Source organism: Onychostruthus taczanowskii, unplaced genomic scaffold, assembly GCF_017590055.1.
Source record: "Onychostruthus taczanowskii isolate IOZ18803 unplaced genomic scaffold, ASM1759005v1 scaffold40, whole genome shotgun sequence".
Classification (NCBI taxonomy): Eukaryota; Metazoa; Chordata; class Aves; order Passeriformes; family Passeridae; genus Onychostruthus; species Onychostruthus taczanowskii.
Genome location: NW_024501460.1, coordinates 6,883,796 through 6,904,243, shown reverse-complemented (window position 1 = coordinate 6,904,243; position 20,448 = coordinate 6,883,796). Strand labels below are relative to the sequence as shown.

The 20,448-nt window shown below is 39.4% G+C and overlaps 1 protein-coding gene across 1 annotated transcript in view; it reads left to right on the top strand.

Moving 5' to 3' along the window:
- Positions 1-20,448, top strand: part of GMDS (GDP-mannose 4,6-dehydratase) — a 409,517-nt gene that overhangs the window by 316,012 nt on the left and 73,057 nt on the right. Inside the window, exons 8-9 of the mRNA XM_041413197.1 lie at positions 9,996-10,114; positions 19,441-19,537. Coding sequence (XP_041269131.1) covers positions 9,996-10,114; positions 19,441-19,537 — 216 coding nt within the window. The remainder of the gene's footprint in view (positions 1-9,995; positions 10,115-19,440; positions 19,538-20,448) is intronic.

Below are 20,448 nucleotides of genomic sequence, written 5' to 3'. Positions count from 1 at the left end.
AAAACACATCCTTTGGTTTCTGGGATCATTTTGCTATTGTTTCTGGGATCATTTTGCTTTCTTTTAGCTGAGATTTCCATGACCCAGTTTGGGACAGCAGAGGCCACGAGCTGGTACCCAACCCTGAGCACAGAGGAAGTTGGTCAGAGCAACTGAAGTATTAACACTGAGGCAGCAAGTCTGCCAGGCAGATTCCTCTGTCCCAGGGCTTGGGTTAAAACTGCCAGACTCTGCATAAGCTGCTGTATCACATGGTGGCCGTTTTGGGTACTGTTGGCCTAAAATTGAACTTGTGACATGAGGTAAAAATAAAAAAGAAAATAAATCCCTCTGTATTGCATTACCGTATCCCCGAGGCATCAAAGTCGTGCGCTTGTCTCAGTCTGTACTCAGCCAGGAGAATTTAGCATCAAATTCCAAAATGTTGTCACCTGAAGTGTTCTGGTAAAGGAAAAGAAAAACAATTCCATTGTACCAGGAATGACATTACTTTAGCATCCTTTTTCTCTTTTTTCAGGTGACTTCTTGCTTTTTGTAGTTAGTAAAACAGCGCCTGATGTGCAATTTTATCACTGTCTCATAAGTAATGATCACTTAATGGTGGAAATCTTTCTTACTTTCAACGCCAGTGCACTGAAAACTGCAATAAAATCAAACAGTGAAGTTCAGTGATGTGTTTAAGATAGCAGGCTCTTTATTTACACAGATTATTGAGACAATGATTCTAATTTTAAAGAACCCAATCAATATAAATATTTTTCTCAAGAGGAGTAAATTAACATTTCAATTCAATTATTTTAGATTAATATTCAGGACTGTATCATCTTTGGAAACTCATAGCAGTCTGAGAAGAAAATGCATGATGTTCAAAAGTGTGAAGCAAGAACTCTGGAAATTCAACGAGAAAATATAAATTATGAAATAAATTTCAGATTAATTTTATGTTAATGACTCTTTCTCCCTGCATTTTTCTTCAATAACACTGTTCATAAATTTTGTCTCAGTGCTTTTGCTTTGTTACTGTCTTAAAAGATTGCTCTTCTTCCTTCCCAACTATACCCTCAAACATCTATAAACATTATGAAGTGCTGCTTTACTATGTCTGAGCCTATCTGCCTGTGCTCTGGCAGTTCTCTGCTGCTCTTAGCAATTTTTTTAGAGTACAAGTAGTGGTTTAACCTGAGCCAGGGCCCGTTACTGGGTAGGCACTGGGCACACCTACAAACCTGGAGTAGAGAAGCTAGCAAGCTGCAGAGGCAGTTTTGACGGGTAGGAGGAAAGGAAAGGAAGATTTGGAGAAGGAAATAATTTTCTGAGTCGTGGTATGGATAACAACACTTTTATTTCTGTGGAAATCTGTAGTACTTTGGCCCATAGATCATGCTGTCCCTCTGACTCCCATCAAAAGGAGCACAAGTCAGCTTGTGCTTAGCTGTAAGTGCTTAAGCAATCCCGGAAAGAAACAGGAGGTAAACAGGTGTTGGAAGCAGGAACCAGGATCTTTTTATAGTCAAATGTTGCACTGTAAACATTTTGTGATCAATATCTACATTGTGATCATTATTCTGAGGCTGATAGTTTTGCTCCAGTGAACATGCCAGTACTTGACTTGAAAGCCTCATCTATTTTCCTGTGGTTAGATCATGGCCCCAACCAGCCCTTCCTGGCATGAGTCCCTAAGACTTCTCTGCCCTCACCGCAACCTGGGTACAACCCTTTACTTTAGCAGTGAGTAATCCTGTCAAATGGGAGTCTGCCTCTTTGTGAAGAGGTATTTTGTCTTACGTTCATATAAAAATAGCAGGGAAAATTAATTCTGGAAGGGTAAAAAGGGAGGGGAAAGCGGGTCAAATATCTTTCCGAATTGTCTGCTAGGTGGAGCCTGGGAAACATATATTTGTTCTATAGTCTTGTCTGTATAATTCAAATCTGAGTGGTTAAAACTCTCACATACTTTCTGCAATCCAGATTTTTCTTCTTTTTTTTTTCCTCTCTTTTTAGCTTTGAATTTCTTTCCCTTTTCTTTTAAAAAGAATTTTAGGAAGCTCTTTGTTAGCGATTGTGACAATATCCTCCAAAATTAAAATGAAAGAAACAGAGCATATGTGCATCCTTTCTGTATTTTTTCATTAATTTACTTTGTGTCACACATGTCACTTCCAATCTAACCACTTGAAGAATAAACAAACCATTGTGGACCTAAAAATCTGCTCAAAACTTTTTGGCAGGAAAAAAGGACTATATTAATTTTCATTGTTGGTTGAGGTTTCCCAACAAGCAGCTTTACTGTTTCTTTTTTGCCTCCAGCTAGCAACTAAAGATCAGTTATAAAACTGTATACAAATACTTCCATATATTGAAAGAACAATATTTTGACATTCAGTGACACAAGGAAAAAAAAAAGGAGCAATGTAGTTTTTGATAACACAATGAGAACTTTGTGTTCACTCGAGGTCCATGTGAGAAACATCGTGTTGCGTTAACAGCGAAGGTTGACCTTTAAGATTTATCTGGATTATAATTCTTGTGGTTTTTATTAATAGAACTGCCTACTAAAGTTTCACGAGTCCTCCCTGAGATCTGTAAAACAACTGGCCTATCTACTTACAAGAGGGAAGTTAGACAGTATTTCCTAGTATTTCCCACAGATGTGAGGGCTTTTGTTTCAGAAGACACTGATATTGTTTTCATTTGAGATGGTCCACAAAGATTATCAGGTATTTTATTATCTTAGTAACTTTGTAATTGTTGGATTATTATCTTTCAATGTATCAACTATACTCTTTCAACTTCAAAGAAAATACCATGGACTTGAACACAGTTGTGCTCTGAACAAGTTCACCTCTAGAGCCAAATCATAGGATTTGACTAAATCAGCAAGCATGCTTCAAATTGCTTCTGTGGAAATTCCTCAACTGAAACTTCAAAATTTCTGAGAAATTTTATAAAATGAGTCCCTATCTCATACTATCTCCTGGGAGACTTGCTGTTTGTTTACTTTCTTGGGATTCTTAAGGTAACTTGTCCATTGTTTCTTATCAAATGATGTGTTTTTTCTCTCAGAGGAAATTGTTTTCTTCTCAAATCTGTTCCCATTTTATATTTTTTGTGTCAGTGATGTCTATGGATTGCAAATGTCACTCTTCTGAATGGAAGCAGCTGCCATGTCATAAGTACTCAACGTCTCCTCTGCATGAGCAGAAAAGACACAGCTGAAGGAAAAACTTTGTACACAGACTTTGGAGTCCTTATGTTCAGCATTACACAGTTAAGGAAGAAGCATATCAAAATGTATTTAGACTGATGAGATCTGATAGATACTCAAATGGTGTACAGAAGGGTTTTTTTCATGAATGGAGGTTCCTTGAGCAACAGATCTTGCACCAACGCTGTGATTTTTAGTAATCTGAGAAAACAGGATGATGACTCTTTAGAAGAAAAGAAGAGACGTGTCCTGCCCTTCTTGGGAAGTACCTCTCTTGCTGGAGGTTTTGAGAAAGGGTTGAGCATGTGAAAAGTCATCAATTGCAATGATAGACAATGAGTTTAATCCTGAACTTATGTTTGCCTTTCAAACACAAACTGTGACAGCCCAGTAAGGTTCTGACTTACTGGGCGTGCACCCTTGCTTTTTAAGTAGCTGAGCAAGAAAGGCTGTAATTTAGGGGGAGAAAAGCCTAGTAATACATTGATTATGCATACTCCCATATTCCTGCTGTCACTGACTTCTTGGGAGTATCGGCATGCCTGGCAGCACATCCCTGTGGTTTTCTTTGGCAAGAGTCTCCTTGCTGTGCTTGCCTTGACCTATAACATTGTCAGAAACAAGTACTAAAGCAATAGTCATTACTCTAGACTGAACTCCCTTTGTGGCAGGGAGCATGGGATCATGCCCAACACTTTTGTATGTTGGCTGTCAGGCAGGGGAATCTTACAATTTACTGTGATCACAACAATTTTGTGCTGCACTTCAGCTTAGCTGGTGTTTTTCAGCCATGTGTGCTGTGCCCCTGTTGTGTGCAAAATGTGTAAGAAGATTTTTTTCCCCTCTCTGCTATGTATTATACATAAGTCTCAGTGTGTCTTTACATAATCTCCTTATATAACAGACTCTGATGCCTACGGGGTACACCCAGGACACACCTACTCTTTTAACAGTCGCAGAAGTCAATCAGATGTGCGTGACTCAGCCCCCAGTGTAGCACCTTTTCTTCCTTCTCTGCCCCTCCAAAAGTGAGTAAACAGATAAACTGGGGGTCGGTTTGGGTACAGAGCTCTGAGTCAATGCCTCGTCTCACTTTTCTGAGGCACGACCATCAATTGTGGTCAGTTCTGCAGCAGCTTGAGAAACCACAGCCAATTGGCTGGGCTGTGTCAGGAGGAGCCGGGGGATGGCATCTGGAACTGCTTCGCATCCCAGGCAGGCAGGAAGTGCGTGGGCATGACATCTCCACACGTCGCTAGGCACGGGACATGCCAAGCAGCCTCTATCAGTGCCAGTGCAGTTGAGTTGGGACAATGCAGAGAGGGAGGTGGTACAATAGCCCTCTCTTTTGTGGCACAAATGGAACAGTCCCTCATGATGCACACAGCAACAGCAGTCATGCCAGGCCTTTGTGCTCGCCATATGGGGAGAAGGCTCTCCTTTGCTCCCACATCCCTGCAAAGGCTCATCATGCTTTGGCCCAAAATGCTCAATTCTCCTTCTCAGTGGTGACCCCAGCAGGATAGCTATGTTTGGGATCACTAGACTACCATATCCAACCCACTGAATGCTTCTGCCCCCTTCTAGACAATAGAGTATGGAATACCATAAAGACAGAATTTCTATAAATGGTGATAATGTACTGTTGGGTCTCTCCAGGTGGTGATGGTTTCTGACTTAGTCAGAAATTGCTCCCTGATTGTTGACAGCCTTGAGGTAACCCATTCCTTCCACAGTGATAAGTAAGTAGAGCTAGACATTCACCAGCCTTTGCTTCTTTGTCTCTGAAACTCACAGACAATGCATTATGCATCAGGCTGCAACTATCTGTACTATCTGTTCCATCTCCTAAAGTAAACATTACTGATTTGGTTTCAATTTTTTTTTCTCCATGTGTGGCAAATACAAAATCAGAATTTCTCTGCATAACACCTAGAAATATGTATGAAAGTGGTTTTTTTACAGTATAGGTCTTGGAAAGAACGGCTATGTAGCAGTGCAAGGCAATAGTAATTAGTACCAACAGGAACATTTCCTATTTATCCCATTGTGGGACCTGTTCAGTCATATCTGGTTTGGGTCTTGAATTGGATGTGACATATGATAAGGCTTTATACTTACTCTTTTGAAAAAAAAAAAGTCTTTTATTTCTAGAGCAGAGATTATCAACTGATTTAAAATCTTAAAAGTTGAATTTATTTTTGCTCTTGAATAGGAAGATACCTGACTATGAACCCGTTTTAACTATACATAGAGAGAGCAGACAGTGAAACAAAAGTCTCAAATATATGGAGTTAAACATAACCTCAACTACCGGATCTTTGTTATCCATGGATGACAGCCCAGTTAATGAATGTTTTCTTACTGGGATGCTAGACTGGAAGTTAATGGTGAAACACATCTACAACATACTCTAGATTCTCGAGACAAGCAGACACATCACAACCATAGTGGCAGTGGCATGCACAAAATGTGTCTGTGTGGGGGTTGTGTTAGTCAAACGCGGGTTTTCCCACTTACTAGCTCACATGCAAATGCTGCATAAGCAAAGAAATTTGGGCAGGGAGAAGACTGGTTGATATTTTGGATATATTGCTAGAAAATGGTGCTTACTTCTGGCAGGGGTTTATACAGAGAAAGGGGTAGAGGGGAAAGATGAAAGAGGAAAGATTTTGGCAGAGGCTGGAGTTCAGGCATGCAGAACAGATATCCTAGTCTACTTAATCATAAAAGTGTGTCTGCTTGCTAGACTAGTTACGTATCTCCTTTTAGGTTTCTGTCTTTGAAAGTAAATGACATAAAGTGCCTTTAGACTTTGTGACTCACTAGACCAGAGCCAAAAAGAATTCAAATATGAAAAATATGTTTTGTCACTTTTGCCATTAAGGAAGAGTCTTGCTCCTTTGTCACTTTTGCCATTAAGGAAGAGTCTTGCCCTAAGAGAGTCGAAGCCTGAATTGTTTCCATGGTAATTTTCTCCTCCTTTTAAACATCAATGCATATTTTGTTATCTGGATGAGCAAAAAATTAGGGAGAGGGTGGTAGAAGTGAAAACAAGTAATTTCTTTACTTGCTGTCAGCCCATCCAAAAAAGCCTTTACAAAGTAATACAGGAAAATCCTCAATTCTCAGTTCCTGCAGCAGAAAAATTCCTAAAATATATAACCTTGTGATGGTTAAAAGATATCCAAGAGCCAAAGCTGGGCAATGTTTTTATCCCAGTTCAGCCGTGTCATGGGTCAGGTGGTTCAGCATGTGAACAGGAAGGTGAGAATGGGTGAACTTTTGCCTCGGTTGTGCAGTCCATCAGAGAATAAATGGAGCAAATCACTCTGCAGCTGGATCAGGAGGTGAACGGCTGAATACCTCTCACACAGAGGCCTTTGTGTTCTGGACATGATCTAGCATTATGATGGGACCCACTAGTCTGAGGCTTTGTAGCAATTACTAACCCATTATCACGCTAGAACATGAGATCATTTATCTTCTAATTCAGAGTGTCACCTGTTCTTCATTTGCCAGTCAATAACCATTAATTACTTTCAGTGGAAATTTAAACAAAGCTTTTCCCCTCTGTTAAAACCAGTAAGCCATTCAGTAATGACAAATAAACCTGGAACTGTATCACCCCCCTTCCTCTCATTCTCAGCCTTGAGTCTGGTACAATATGAATTCTTAAAGGAAATGCCTAGAAATTCATAGGTCAAGGACCTTTATTGGTCTGATGTGAGGAGTATCACATTCCTGGCACTTCATGTAGGGAAAGGATATAGCTACTGCCTGTATATGGATGTTTTATTGGTTGTCATGGGCTGTACCTGAGGAAATATAATTTTGACTGTGGAACTTCTTCAATGTTTTTTCTCTCTTCTGGCTTGCCTTGGCATTTTTTACAGACTGTTCATGCAGACCTGTTCAAAGCAAAACAGAGCTATCACTTGCTTTGTAATTTTTAGCATGTTAATTTCTTTCATACCTGATTGGGTTGAGGTGACTCTAAGTGCCAACAATTGTGAATGCCAGAAAAAATAAAAGAACCAACAGCGATAGACTCTGAAGTAACCATTAATCTAAACATTCTTTCCTGGTAGGATTTGAAGCAAAAATCACTTTTAGCAACTCTTTCTGCATTGTTTGATCATTTCTAAGCTGATCCTGTTGAAATTTACTGCAGTTTAAGTCGCATTGCTGAGACAGTGATTGCTTGCTTTTTGAAATGGTAGACAAGAGTTGATAAATCCAAATGCATAAAACCTCATTGAACCCACTGTCAAAGGCTGTTTTTTGTCAGGATTTTGCAGCTGCCGCCTTCAGTGTAGGGTATGGTTTAGAGTAAAGGGAAACTTTCAACTCTATTTCACATTAAGACGAAAAGTAATGCATAAATATTTTAAGTACTCCCTGGATTGTTAAATGTCTTGGCATAAGTGCCTGGATTCAAACTGTATAAAAGGAATTACAATACAGAGGTGTTTATAAGAGGAGGGGTGGAAAAAATTGTTAGAAGTCTGATTCTGCATCTGTTTAGACATATTAACATTACTTCACCAACATAGTAAATAGCAGGTGCTTAGGCTAACTGCAAATTCAGTCAACCAGTATAGCAGTTTTGGGTAAGGGGGAGTTTTTACCAATAAATGATATTTTGTTGTTGCATCTCTCTCCAGTATAACTGACACTACAGTGTCAGGGCAGGAAAAGGAGTTCATTATGTACAGCAAACATCCACCAGAGTTGGGAGGAGAACCACTGCCCTTGATTGACTGATTATCTACTGTTGGAAATCCTTATTTGCCCAAGTAGTGCCCTCTCATACAAGGAGAAGTGTTGTTTTCAGCTAGTCTGCTTAAGGAAGCCTGAAGGTCTGTGAAATCAGGAATCCTAGTGGCTGGGAGAACCAAAACTATCAAGCACTTATCTTAGATACTCCTGTTACCTTTCTGTGCAGCTGCTGCTACTGTGAATCTTGCAGGCTTGTCCAGTCATGGAAAAACAGAAATTGGTGATTTACGGTGACCTCTCAAATCAGCAGGGAAACCCCAGTGTTCCAAAAAAGCTCATATGAGAGATACAAGTTAAGACATCTCCTGCCCACAAGATGAGTTTCATCAGCCATTTGGGTATTTCTGCGTCATTGGCTGGGATGTTCAATCCTGGAAAGGAAAAATAAAGTTGCTGCCATTGTCCTGCCCAGCAGGTCATCTCCCTAAAGCACAATTTATAATTTATGTCAAGGACTTACGCAGCAGTTGCCCAAAACTGAGCTTTCCGTGCACATTCAAGAAGTAAAAAGGTTCAAAAGGACCATATTAATAAAATCTTGTCAAAACTTTGGAAGATGCATAAAATAATAACTGTAAAGAAAAATGTCTCGCACCTCTAACCATTGAGTGGAATGTATTGCCTTGCTATGCAGGACACTGATTTATTGAGAATGGAGAGGAAAAATTGAATATTTCAGGTGGTATTTACCAAAAGAAACTGGGCTATCCCAAAGCTTTTATTAATCTGATTTGCAGAGTATCCACTACCATCAAGGGACCTACTAAAGTTGTTTTCTTTAAAGGTGATGTGAAGAGGTCAATGCAAATAGCATCATGGATTATAGTGTGAGAGGATGACAGTACTTTTTACCATATGGAGAGAGAGTTGATTTATTTTGTTTCCCTTTTCTGGTTATTTATTAAACAAGGATCGTGCCATACAGGTATTCCCTTTTCCTCTCCAAAGGAAATGAAGCGTTTGCATCATTTTGATTGATCTAAAGTAATAATTATTCTGTACACCTACACCTCCTATGCAGTCAAACAGTCCAGTCACTAGAGCACTGCCTTGCACATCAGAAAATTAAAATGTACCTGCAGTGGTATCTCAGACAAGTCACACATGTCTTTCTTTGAATACCTCTTTCCCATCTGCTTTCCAGCTCTCATGCTGACTTAGCTGGCCAGCCCTCTGAGATGGCACCCACCCATCATTAATTGTTTGTGGGAGAGGACTCTGTGAAAGACATTGCTGTGGGAATTAAAAGCTGGTCCCATGAAATGCAAATGTGTTGGCAATCAGATTAAGTTTTGCTTCAAAAGATACTGCGAAACTCTTGCTGCATGAACAGTCCTCTGAAACTGATGTTAATGGTTGTGTCTCTTTTCCATCAGGGTTTTCTCATTCCTGTGTCAAAAGTTTCTTCTACAGTACTTTAATATGTAACATTCAACACATATTCAGTAGGGAAGCCAGATTAATTTGGTTAAATACCTTTTTAAATATGTACTTTTAATTAAAATCTCAGCTTAGGCAAAACAAATGTGGCAGAAGAAGCAGCCAAAAGGATCCATATTTTCATGCTTCAGTGTGTTTGACATCATTCTGTAGCAGACGGACAACAGCACTCTGGACTGAAACATGACAAAATTTTGATCTTTTCCCCATATCAATGTCAATTCATGCAGTGCTTTAAACAAGTGAATCCATGCTCATGAGCACTAAACCAAGTCTCAGTGTTCAAAAGTAAACATATTAAAGTCACCCCTGCAGAAACTCCTGCTGTGAAACAAATTGAAAATCAAATACAGCACTGTTTTCTGTAATAAGAAATAATTGAACTCTTTTCAGAGTTGCACTGAACTGGTTAATAGCCACTGTGTAAAGAAAGTGCTAATTTCCCCAGTTTGGGGTATGCGTGTGTACATGTAGTTATTTCCAAATCAAAAATGCGGTAATACAATATCATGTACCAAAGAGGCCACTTACATGTGCACTGAATCTGACTTTGTTTATCTTTCTGCAGGCCATGTGGTTGATGCTGCAAACGGATGAGCCTGAGGACTTTGTCATAGCCACTGGGGAGGTCCACAGTGTCCGTGAATTTGTGGAGAAGTCATTTAAACACATTGGGAAAACCATTGTGTAAGTATGAGGATGAGAGAGTAGCCACAGGTTGAACATTTCTAGCCTTTCACATTTGATGTAACAAAACAGAGTATTTTTTGTCTATATTTTTCTTTTTTTTTTTTCCTCACTTTCTACTTGTAACATTTCATGCATAAATGACTGCCACAGCAGATATGTCTAGTGTTGCCCTCTAGATCATAAGTTAAAAAGGTTAATCTGAATTTTTTTTATCAAAGTCTTCATTCTTTCTTCTCCCTGTCTTGGGGTAGGGAAGCCCTTCCAAAGATGTTAGTACTAGGGTGCTGATTAGCACCTTCCTGCAAGAGGGGTTTTTCTGCCCAGTTCTCTGTTTTGTGCCCCAGATCCCCACAGTACTGCTCCCACCCTCTGCAATCTGAAGAGGTGACACCTACCAGCCCCGCTCTTTCCAGGTGACAGCCCATCAGCCACACTGCACGGCTCATGTAGCAAACCGCTCCACATTTTATCAGCTCTTGTCCTACTAAGCCGTAGAAATGTTGAGCAGTGGGTGCAGAATGTTTACAATGCATATTCCACATAGTTTGATTGAAAATACAAAATTCCTTCCCAAGGCCGTATAATAAAACCAGAATGGCTTGGTGAGCGCTTTCTGTAATTTATATTTTTATTGTTTATTATTTTTTCAATTTCCCTCCTTCTGTATCTTCTCTGGGCCCCATGCATCAACATACCAATCTCAGCTGGAAAAGGGAGAGGAAAGCCACAGGCTCTTCCATGACGCTAGCGCCAGGGCTGTTCCTCAGGCCATCAAAGTCACTTGTGCAGCTGGTGAACTTTTGACAGGGCCAATAAGTTTTACTTGGGAACAAAAACTTGACAAATTCAATAAATATGCAGAAGTGCACAGATATATACAATATTATTTGAACAGCCAGTGGGTGGCTGGGGAGGTAATAACATTTTCTCCTCAATGAGTTTTTAGTCTGGTTTCAATTTTTGGCATCAACTTCGAGAAAAAAAAAAATTCTGATGAGGGAGAGAGAGACCGTATAAATAGTATTTCTAACCCAAAAGCTCGGTTTGGGGAATAAGCTTCTCTCCATGTTTTTCACATTTCTTGATTGCAAAATGTCCTAGTAATCACACATTGTCCCATATACCTTTAGAGTACTGAGGTTTGAGAGGCTAAAGAGGAGATGGAAGGAGCTCTAATAATTGCTTTGTCTTTCTGAATTCTTCTTCTGTTTTTATAGTTTTGTTTCTTGTGTTTATAAGCTAATTCTGCCTAGTAAGAATGGATAGGAAAATGCTGCAAATTCAGCTGTTCCATATGAGTAAGAATTCTAGCGATTTGGAGAACTACCATTTCCCTGTCTAATATTATTTGTCAAAGCAACAATGAATGTTTGGTGAACAACTCTTTCAATTTTTAAATTTTGATTACCTACAATTAGAAGCTGATATGTAAAGTTCAGTACCTAGCTGAATGTCTTTATTTATAGATGTTCCCCACATCACACTTTCTTTTGATGTCACTAAATTTATCCCTTAGTTTAAAACTGAACTCCCTGCTTTGCATTGGTCTAAAAAGTCTCAGCATTTCTCAAGAGTGACAAATCAGCATGCATTTTTCAGAAAGCAAATTAAGTCCTCAAGAAAACCTAAAGAAAATAACAAGGCCAGAAATAAAAGTGCAAGTGCTTATATTAATGGCTTCTGCTATAGAGGGGATATTAAAGGATTACTTTAGATTAAGTTGTTCCTAGCACTCAAAATTTTGTGTCCTGTTCACTTAATTTTTTTTGCTCACATATGGCTCCATATGGTAGACTGTATATCATTTATGTTGATGTTTAATGCAGTCAGTATTTCAACTGAATCAGTCACAATCTGGTCTCTCAGAAAAACTTTACAGTATAACTCTAAATATGAAGTAGAGCAGGTATTTTGTGTGTACGAAGGCATAGTTGCCATTTTTATTACTAATCAATTTACTAAGCAATTTTCAAAAATTGTATAAGAACTCACATGACACCGACTGACACAGGTTTTTAGGAACATAAATTGCTTTAGAAATGGGGGCTTGGTTTTCTATTCCCCTTGGCTCTTCTAAGTTTTTTTCTTTCCTGTGAATAAATTTTTAATTCCTTAAGCCGTTTACAGGTGATATATAAATAACTATACATATGGGGACTGAGGTGACATTTTAAGTGTTAATGATAATTTTGTTGCTGATCATTTTGACAGTGATGTAACTCTGAACATTTTGCATGTAGCCTGTTCAGATAAACCAGCCATTCCTTCCCCCTGCTCCCAAGGCAAGAATAACATTACAACGCACCCACTACTCATCCCGTAGCCATTGCTCATCTTTCAAATTGCACTAAATTTAAAATATTCCCCAGGATTTGGGAAGTTTTGTTAAGAACTTCCATAGTTTTTCCAGGTGTCATGCCTGACCCATGTTTTTGCAGCACACACACATGGTCCTTGGCCAGCTGTCTGGTAACTTCTGTCTGGCAACCTTTCTTTGAAAGCCCCAATGAGTTTCTACTTCCACCTCCTCCAGTTTGAATATATCTGCTTCAGGGAGTAGCCTGGAAGAAAAATTCTCCCTTTTAGCATTGTGAGACCCCAGTGATGAGTCCCCTTGATCTCTTACTTTTCAATTATGAGGCACCTAAGAGCCAGTGCACCAGAGTGCAATAGCTAAGCAAGTTTTCACAAGGATGTCTCCTTTCTTCCTATTACTGTTCCTCAAAGTTTGGTTGAGTTATCCGAGGTTTCTGGGGTTTTTGTTGCAGGATTGCAGGTATTCTGAAATTTTTCTACTTCAAAAACTTACCTGGGAGATTTCCAGCAGCCTTTCCACTGCTACAAGCAATGGCACAGCTGACCTGTACAGCTGTACAACCCACCTTTCAAAATTGATGAAATGATGGAGTAAATGTCCAGGATAGATGTCATGGCAAACAAAGGTTGGCAGAGCTCATACCACATCTGAGAAAGCTGGGCACATGTGCAGGGGCTCTTAACTACTGCTACTTTGTGCTTTGTCAAGGAAAGTTGCAAATGTAAAATGTTAGCTGTCACATCATGATACTGCAGTAGAGAACAGGAAAAAAGAGATCCTGGGTTCCTCATCAACCAACTAAAAATATTTATTTTATTTTTTTATGTTTTTTGTCTTCCTAACAATTCATATTAACTTGTACAGCTGAAAATCCAGGACAGCCTAAAAAGTCTTTCCAAGAACATAACATCATATTCTGTCCTAGCCGGTCATTAGCACGTGTCAGGACTATGTCTTCTAGCCAAAACATGAGAGGGAAAAGCTTTACTACATTTTTCTAACTAATGAAATGTACAGCTGCAATGAGACTGATTCTCTCTCTGGAATGGACTGCAAAGTGTTCATGGAAGTTTATCTACCTTGGGTGGCGTTTTTCCTCTTACATTTCTTTTTCAAGGGAGAAATTTCAAATTATATTTATATAGTCCTCTGAATCATTCAAATTCAGTCCTTTGTACTAACAAGAAAGCCTCAGAGCTACAAATATTTTTCCCCTGTAAGGATTACATGTTTTTTTTCTTTTGCTTTCCCTTCTGCCTATTGCTAATTAAGTGGTACTTGGGGGAAACACTTCCCGCCTATAATTTGAACTTCAGCAGGGTAAACGAAACAGGCAAACGCTTGTCTTGACTAATTTTCTGCCATTAATCTTATTAAATTAGAACAGGATTGCAAAGATAGCCTGAAACCACTACAGCACTCAGAGTTCTTTGCAGACAGCTACAGACTCCTGTCTGCAAATGTGGAAACAAAAAAAAAAAAACCACACACACAAAAAAAAAAAAAAAAAAAAAAAAAAAAAAAAAAATTCAAGCTACAAAAAGATTTATTGTGGTTTCATTAACATAAAAATGCATGCACATTTGTTACAGAAATATTCATTGCTTCCAGGATCAGAATTAATTCAGAAAAAAACCAAATATTTTACTCTAGTCATTTGGTTCCACATACAAATTTTATCTTAACTAACATACTAGTTGGTCTTATAAAAGATCAGCCTGAAATGGGGAAGTTTGCAGATAAGCTATAAGGTCTTCTGAGGTGAACTCCTGTGGCCTCTTCAGTGACAGTGAAGGTTGAACTGAGATTGAACTGAGGGAGTAGAGTTTTTCTGGTTTGTTTGTTGGGGGTTTTTTGTTTGTTTGTTTTTTTCTTTTTATCTTAAAATGGAAGGCTGGGTTACAGAAACACATGAGATTTGAAGGATTGCTGTAAGAATGGAAAGCATGTGGGACACAGAGGAGGAGCCATCAGCAGCCATCAGCAAAACAGCTGCTATTTCCAGATCTGGCTTTTGCCCACCAAAAAGTGCTGGCTGGCCAGTGCTGTGCGTTATATTTAAATCAGAAAAGAAAATGAAAAGCTTTCAGATGAAGAGGAAGGGAACAGAATCTCGTACAGCAACTGGAGGCATTTTGAAGAAAGGTAGTGGAAAGAAACCCAGCCATAGCTGTGAAGAATGATGGCCTGGGTGAACCTTCACAAAAAAGAGTCCTCATTTAGGACTTCACCAGCTTTGTAATTGTTCTCAAAAAAGAGTTATATTTCAGGGGCATTTAACCCACCTCAACTGGAGAATTAATTCTTTTAGTTGAGCATGCCCTCATTACTTTCTCATTGACACAAGGCTTTATCTGCAGGCAGATGCAATAACTGTTTCAGAACTGAAATTAAGGCTTGAAGGCTATAAGAGTCTAATTATCTGACTACTAAGAGATATGAGAGTTTCTCCAATAGAAAGACTAGGTAAGAATGATATATGGGAAATTCCATATATCCCACCCCTGAAATGAAATTAAAATATTTGTCACAAATGCAGTTTGGAAAAATACCTGATTTCAGGTCAGTTGGACTTCTTTGGTTTTTTCCTAACCTCCACTTAAAGACAGACTAACTTAAGTTAGAATTTTTTAAGCTGTTCTAAAGAAAGAAAAAAAAATCCATTCTGAAAATGTAAAAGCCTCTCTTTTAGATATTATCAGTATAATTTTCTATCAGGCTAATACTAATGGAACTTACTTGAAACTTTTCTAAAACTTTTCTTTCCATAATGCTTTGATTTTCACAGAAGGATTAATATTCTTTGAGAAAACATTTTCTTCCCAACACTAACTTTTGCGGATTGGAGTAAAGGGACAGGGCTTCAAAAATTTCCAATGAACTGGAAAGAAGGAAAACAAAAAAAAAAAAAAAAAAAAAAAAAAAAAAAAAAACAAAAAAAAAAAAAAAAAAACAAAAAAAAAAAAAAAAAAACAAAAAAAAAAAAAAAAAAACAAAAAAAAAAAAAAAAAAACAAAAAAAAAAAAAAATAGGAAGCCTAGCATGTATTTTTTTTAATTGTCTTGTTATATGGGGAGTTGCAATTATTATGCAATATATTATTGGACCAGTAAAAAAAAAAAAAATTGACTACCTGATTCATCAGAGCTTTTGGAAAAAAATGAATACATTCCTTTATGGTAGCATGCTTTTATTTAAACACAAGGTCATGGTTAAGCAATCCCTGTATCTATTATTACTTTGATGTTTCAGTGCTGCTGGCAAGGTTGGTGGTTGAGTTGGTGGCAAAGGAACATATGAAGAGTCATATTTAAAGTTTCCCAACAAAAGATTACCCTCAAAAAGATATTAATGGTCTGTTATATGGTGTCAGTTTTGCTATTTTTAATGTGCCAGGACAGAATGAAGTGCTTTGGCTTAATTTTGTGTGTAGCAGAAATCGGGCTACAGAGCTGAGAAACCTACACAAACAGTATGTCATATTAGCTGTGGAGGAAAAGTAAAATCGTCCTACAATTTTATTTTTATTTAATTTACTGTTCCGTTTCAAATGTTAAAATATTTTCTGTCGGCATTTATTTCATTATAAAAGTGATCATGATAGTTTTATTTTTCATAAAGAAGCTGAGCAGCTGTAGCCTTTAGTGGTTTTGAATTTTTTTTTTTTAATGTTATAGATTCTGTTTCTATGTAAAGATCAAGCACGGAGATGAAATGCATATACTTGTTCAGTTTATCTGTGCTTCTGTGAAAATTTTCATTTTTATTTGATTTCTTCACCACCTCAAAAATACATGTACTTTCACTTGTTTCCTCCTCAGTTACAGCCAGACCATTTGGTCCACTTGTGGTGCTATTCCCACCCCTTGTCAATTATCCTGGCTCCCCTGTTTCCTTTCCTACCCACCTCACACCCTCCCAGGTGGATATTCCAGCTTTTCATCCTCATAAAATCTTCCATACCTCGGGGAGTTTTCATTGCTTGAAGCTTGCTCACTCACTGAATAGTTATAGGAAATGAAAAATAATTGGAACCTCCAAAAATAAAAAATCCAAAGAAGCATTCATCAACACTGATAATAAGTATCATAGCAATAGTGATATGTTAATGGTAATAGATATTAAATTAGCCATAAATTAAATGCAATCCATCCCACTGCAAATCCAGTGTTTAAAAGCTCTTGATATTAAGAACTTTTCAAGCAAGTAAACCTGCTTGTGCATTTGAATCTTAGTTTTATGGAAAATTGTGAGGTCACCGATAGCAATGGAATCCACCAGGGCTGACCATTGACTATCACCCCGAGCAATCCCAAAGCACCCATCTCCATCAGTGAGGCACTCGACATGGAAGTGTAGATGCAAAGGCCATCAAACCTGCTTTGTCAGGGGCAGATCTCACCCGTCCTTCTCCAGGTGCAGGACATGCTGGCACAGGGCTGAGGCCATCAGCTGTGACAGGAAACCCATCCCTTGCTTCAGCGGCAGGGTGAAGCTTGGCAGCGTGGGGCAGGCAGTGGCCTCGCTGCAGAGCCCAGTGGGCACCTGCATGGGAGCTCTGGGCTTTGGCACCAGCTGGGCTTGCAGGCATCCACTCCCCATCGTCTATAAATTTAGCCCGGTCCTGATGAGCCAAACTTTCTCCAGCCAGGGATCCGTTGTGTTTTCCCCAATTTACACGAGGCTGTTTTGGTGCCTGTGTGGGCATCTGCCCTGCAGAGCCGAAAGCTGGGTAGTCTTTGCGGCTGGAGCTAGCTGAAACCACAGCACAACATGAGGGTTCCCCATGCCCCTTTCCACCATGCTCATGCTTCAGGATAATTTGGCATGACATTTTCCAGTTAAAAGTTCTGACTGCAATTTGGCTATAAATTAAGGATGGTTTCGGTGCGGTTTTTTTTCTCTTGCCTTGTGGTTTGACGGAGAGGGGAGGGGGGAGTTGGTTGGCAAAATGGATCTCTTGGTCCTGGTGTCAGGCTGGCCCCCACGCAGTCCCTTTTATCAGCTGGATGATGATTCCAGCTGTGAGCATCGAGGTGCCAGGAGTAATTAGAAGCGCAGCTATCAAATGTTACTTTGTTCACAATGAGAAGCACTTCTTTTTTTTTTTTCCTCCTTGTGAACTTTTCACATTACTGGGCTGAACAGAACGGGTGGAGATTTCTTCTTAAGCTATTTCTATTGTTATATAACTTTGATAGCGACATTAAGTGAGTCTTTACTGGCTGGCTGAGCCTTCTGGAGCCTTTTGGGTGTTAAATGGGGTTCTCTGCTCAGTGACCTCCAACAACAACTGACGTCTCCTGATCTAAGCGCTTCCTGTTGTTTTACTGGGGACGGTTGGTTTTCTATTAAGCTCATTTGAGTCCTGCACATTTTTACCCTCTGCCCTTTAAAGGGAGGGACTAATGTTAGTTTTGGCTTCTGAATGAAAACTTTGCAGTTCAGGCTCACAACAGAGCAAATACAAAAAAAAAAAAAAAAAAAAAAAAAAAAAAAAATTTAAATTATAAAAAAATCATCTTTGGCATCATGGCATGCCCATTAACAGCTGACTTCACTGTCACTATTATCTGTAGGACATTCTTTCAATGTGAAATGTTTCCCGTATCAAACATCCTACAGGTTTTGCTAGTCATTCAAAAGTCATGAGCTGTGCTTAAAAATTTGTGAGATTTAAGAACCTGCAATAATACATATTTGGTATTTCCTTCTGCCTTTCAGTGTTTAAACCTTCATGGGTACACAGAGGTCACATTTTCAGACTTTTCTCCTGAGCCCTCAGGGCTAGAAACTCCACAATGAAGGCTGAGATTGTCAAAGAATTAAATTCTTCTAGGAGCTTGAGGGGGCAGGGGAGCAAGAAGAAATCATATCTGTGACAAAATCCCAAGAGCTGGGAGAAAAATTAGTAAGTGGGATGCTAGGGGTGCTTTTATTTCCATGCTGTTAACTAAGGCTAAATAGCCTTAATCACAGTGCTGATGTAATTTATACAGATTTTACTTAAACATAAAAAAAGCTAGAGGATTTCATCATCACATTCTTAAGCCAAGCTGCTTCAGAACCCCATGGTGTATATATATATATATATACTTAAAAGCAAAACGCAAAGAGAGGATAGAATTTCAATCATAACTCTGGATTTTGTATATTCAGTGGATGAAGTTTGATGCACTGATGATTCCTACACTTGTCATCTGAAGCATTTTTTTTGAGTGGGAGCATTGTCCCCAGGCTTCCAGGCTGCAGCCTGACCTCCCCAAAGGCAGAGTCAGTCACCCACCAAACCATTCCTCTTCTGCTGCTCCTGAAACCAGGACAGTCCCTCAGAAAATAGTTCACAGCACAACCAGATCACATGAATTGCAGCAAATTGCAGGCTGTTCAACACATATGAAACTAATTTGGACTGAGGGAGCTGGCTTTCAGCTCACAGGTAGCAAGTAGAGTTTACAATACACGTATGTGGAGTGCCATGTTGAGGTAGGACCAAAAACCCAAGAACTGTTTTTGTTTTGTTTTTTCTAGTTAAGCACAAATTAAATTATGCAGCTTAATGCTATTCAAACAGAGCTTCACATCTATAAAATTAACAGATTAAAGAGTTCCTGAAAGTATTGGCCAAAATACAAGAATTAAAAATATTTTAAGAAAACAGCTTTGAACCGGTCCACAAATGAAAAACCTCACTGTCATATTTATTTACAGATACATGAGACATTCTGAAATCAGGGCATTTTATTTTCCCTTTGCATTATGTATTTAATTTGGAAGTCCTGTATTTTAGACTTTCCACTGAATCAAAAACCAAAACAAAGACTTCAAAAGCCATTGTTGCTCTATTCAAGTCTAAACTCTCCCTTTGTTCCTTTAGCTAATGAGTTTATACTGTCCTGCAGGGAGAATTGACACCGGCCTCAAGTAAATGAAAGCAGGCCAAATGTTGGTAAGATCAGAGCACTAAAGTAATTATGGGTTGATTAAATGTTTATCTTCTTTACAGGTGGGAAGGGAAGAATGAGAATGAAGTGGGAAGATGCAAAGAGACTGGCAAGATTCATGTGACAGTCAATCACAAGTACTACAGGCCAACTGAAGTGGTAAGAAAGTGCCCTCTCTTAGCTTTGCAAATGAATAATCCAATCACTCAGCCAATAAATTGCTGCATTTGGCCAGCAGTCTGTGCAAATGGGTTAATTGCACTCCTGCTGCCAGCTTTCAGAGCTCTAAATTAGCCTGCTTGTTGGCCCCTCACAGCCAGCTACCTGGGAAGAGACCAGGAGCAGGCGGGAGGAGCGGGTGGCGCTCTCACAGGGATGCTTCTCCTCTTTGGTCACCCTCCCCAAGTGGGAGAGGCGGTGCTGAGGGGCCTAAAACATCATATGGGAAACAAGACAAAGCATAAAACAGATCCTTGTGAAGTGGAATACAGTCATCTCTTCTCCAGCTGCAAGCAGGGAGAGCAGAAGAAGGGGACTGATGGGTTTGGTTATGAAGTACCACCCTCTGTGTTTCCACGGTGGTGTTACAGCTCCAGCCACTGTGTCCCCTGTCCAGCTTACATGTGGGTGGGTAACTGTGGGCGCTGTAAAATGCTGGTTTAGATGTGCCCGTGTGCTTTGCAAATGCCCATTTGCAAAACATACCTTTAATCCCAGGAATGCCTTAGTGAAATCTGCCAGGGGTGCTAAACCAGCACATGCTGCTGGCAAGACTAAACCCCTAACCCCTGTGCTCCAATCACCTATTGAGGATTCTGGAAAAGGGAAAAAAACAGCAGTGTTTCCAGGCCAGGCGGGATGGTGGCAATGCACGGAGATGCTACAGGATGAAGCCAGGTTTCAGAACGCAGGGAACAATAACCCAATTGTGCTATGTGGGAGTGGGTGTACCCAGGAGAGGATTTCTCCTCTCCTGGGGAAAGTGACAAAAGCCCCACTGGCTGCTGACACAGCATCATCTGTCAGTGTGCCTGTTCAGAAGAGCTGTGTGATTCAAGCAAGGGGGTGAC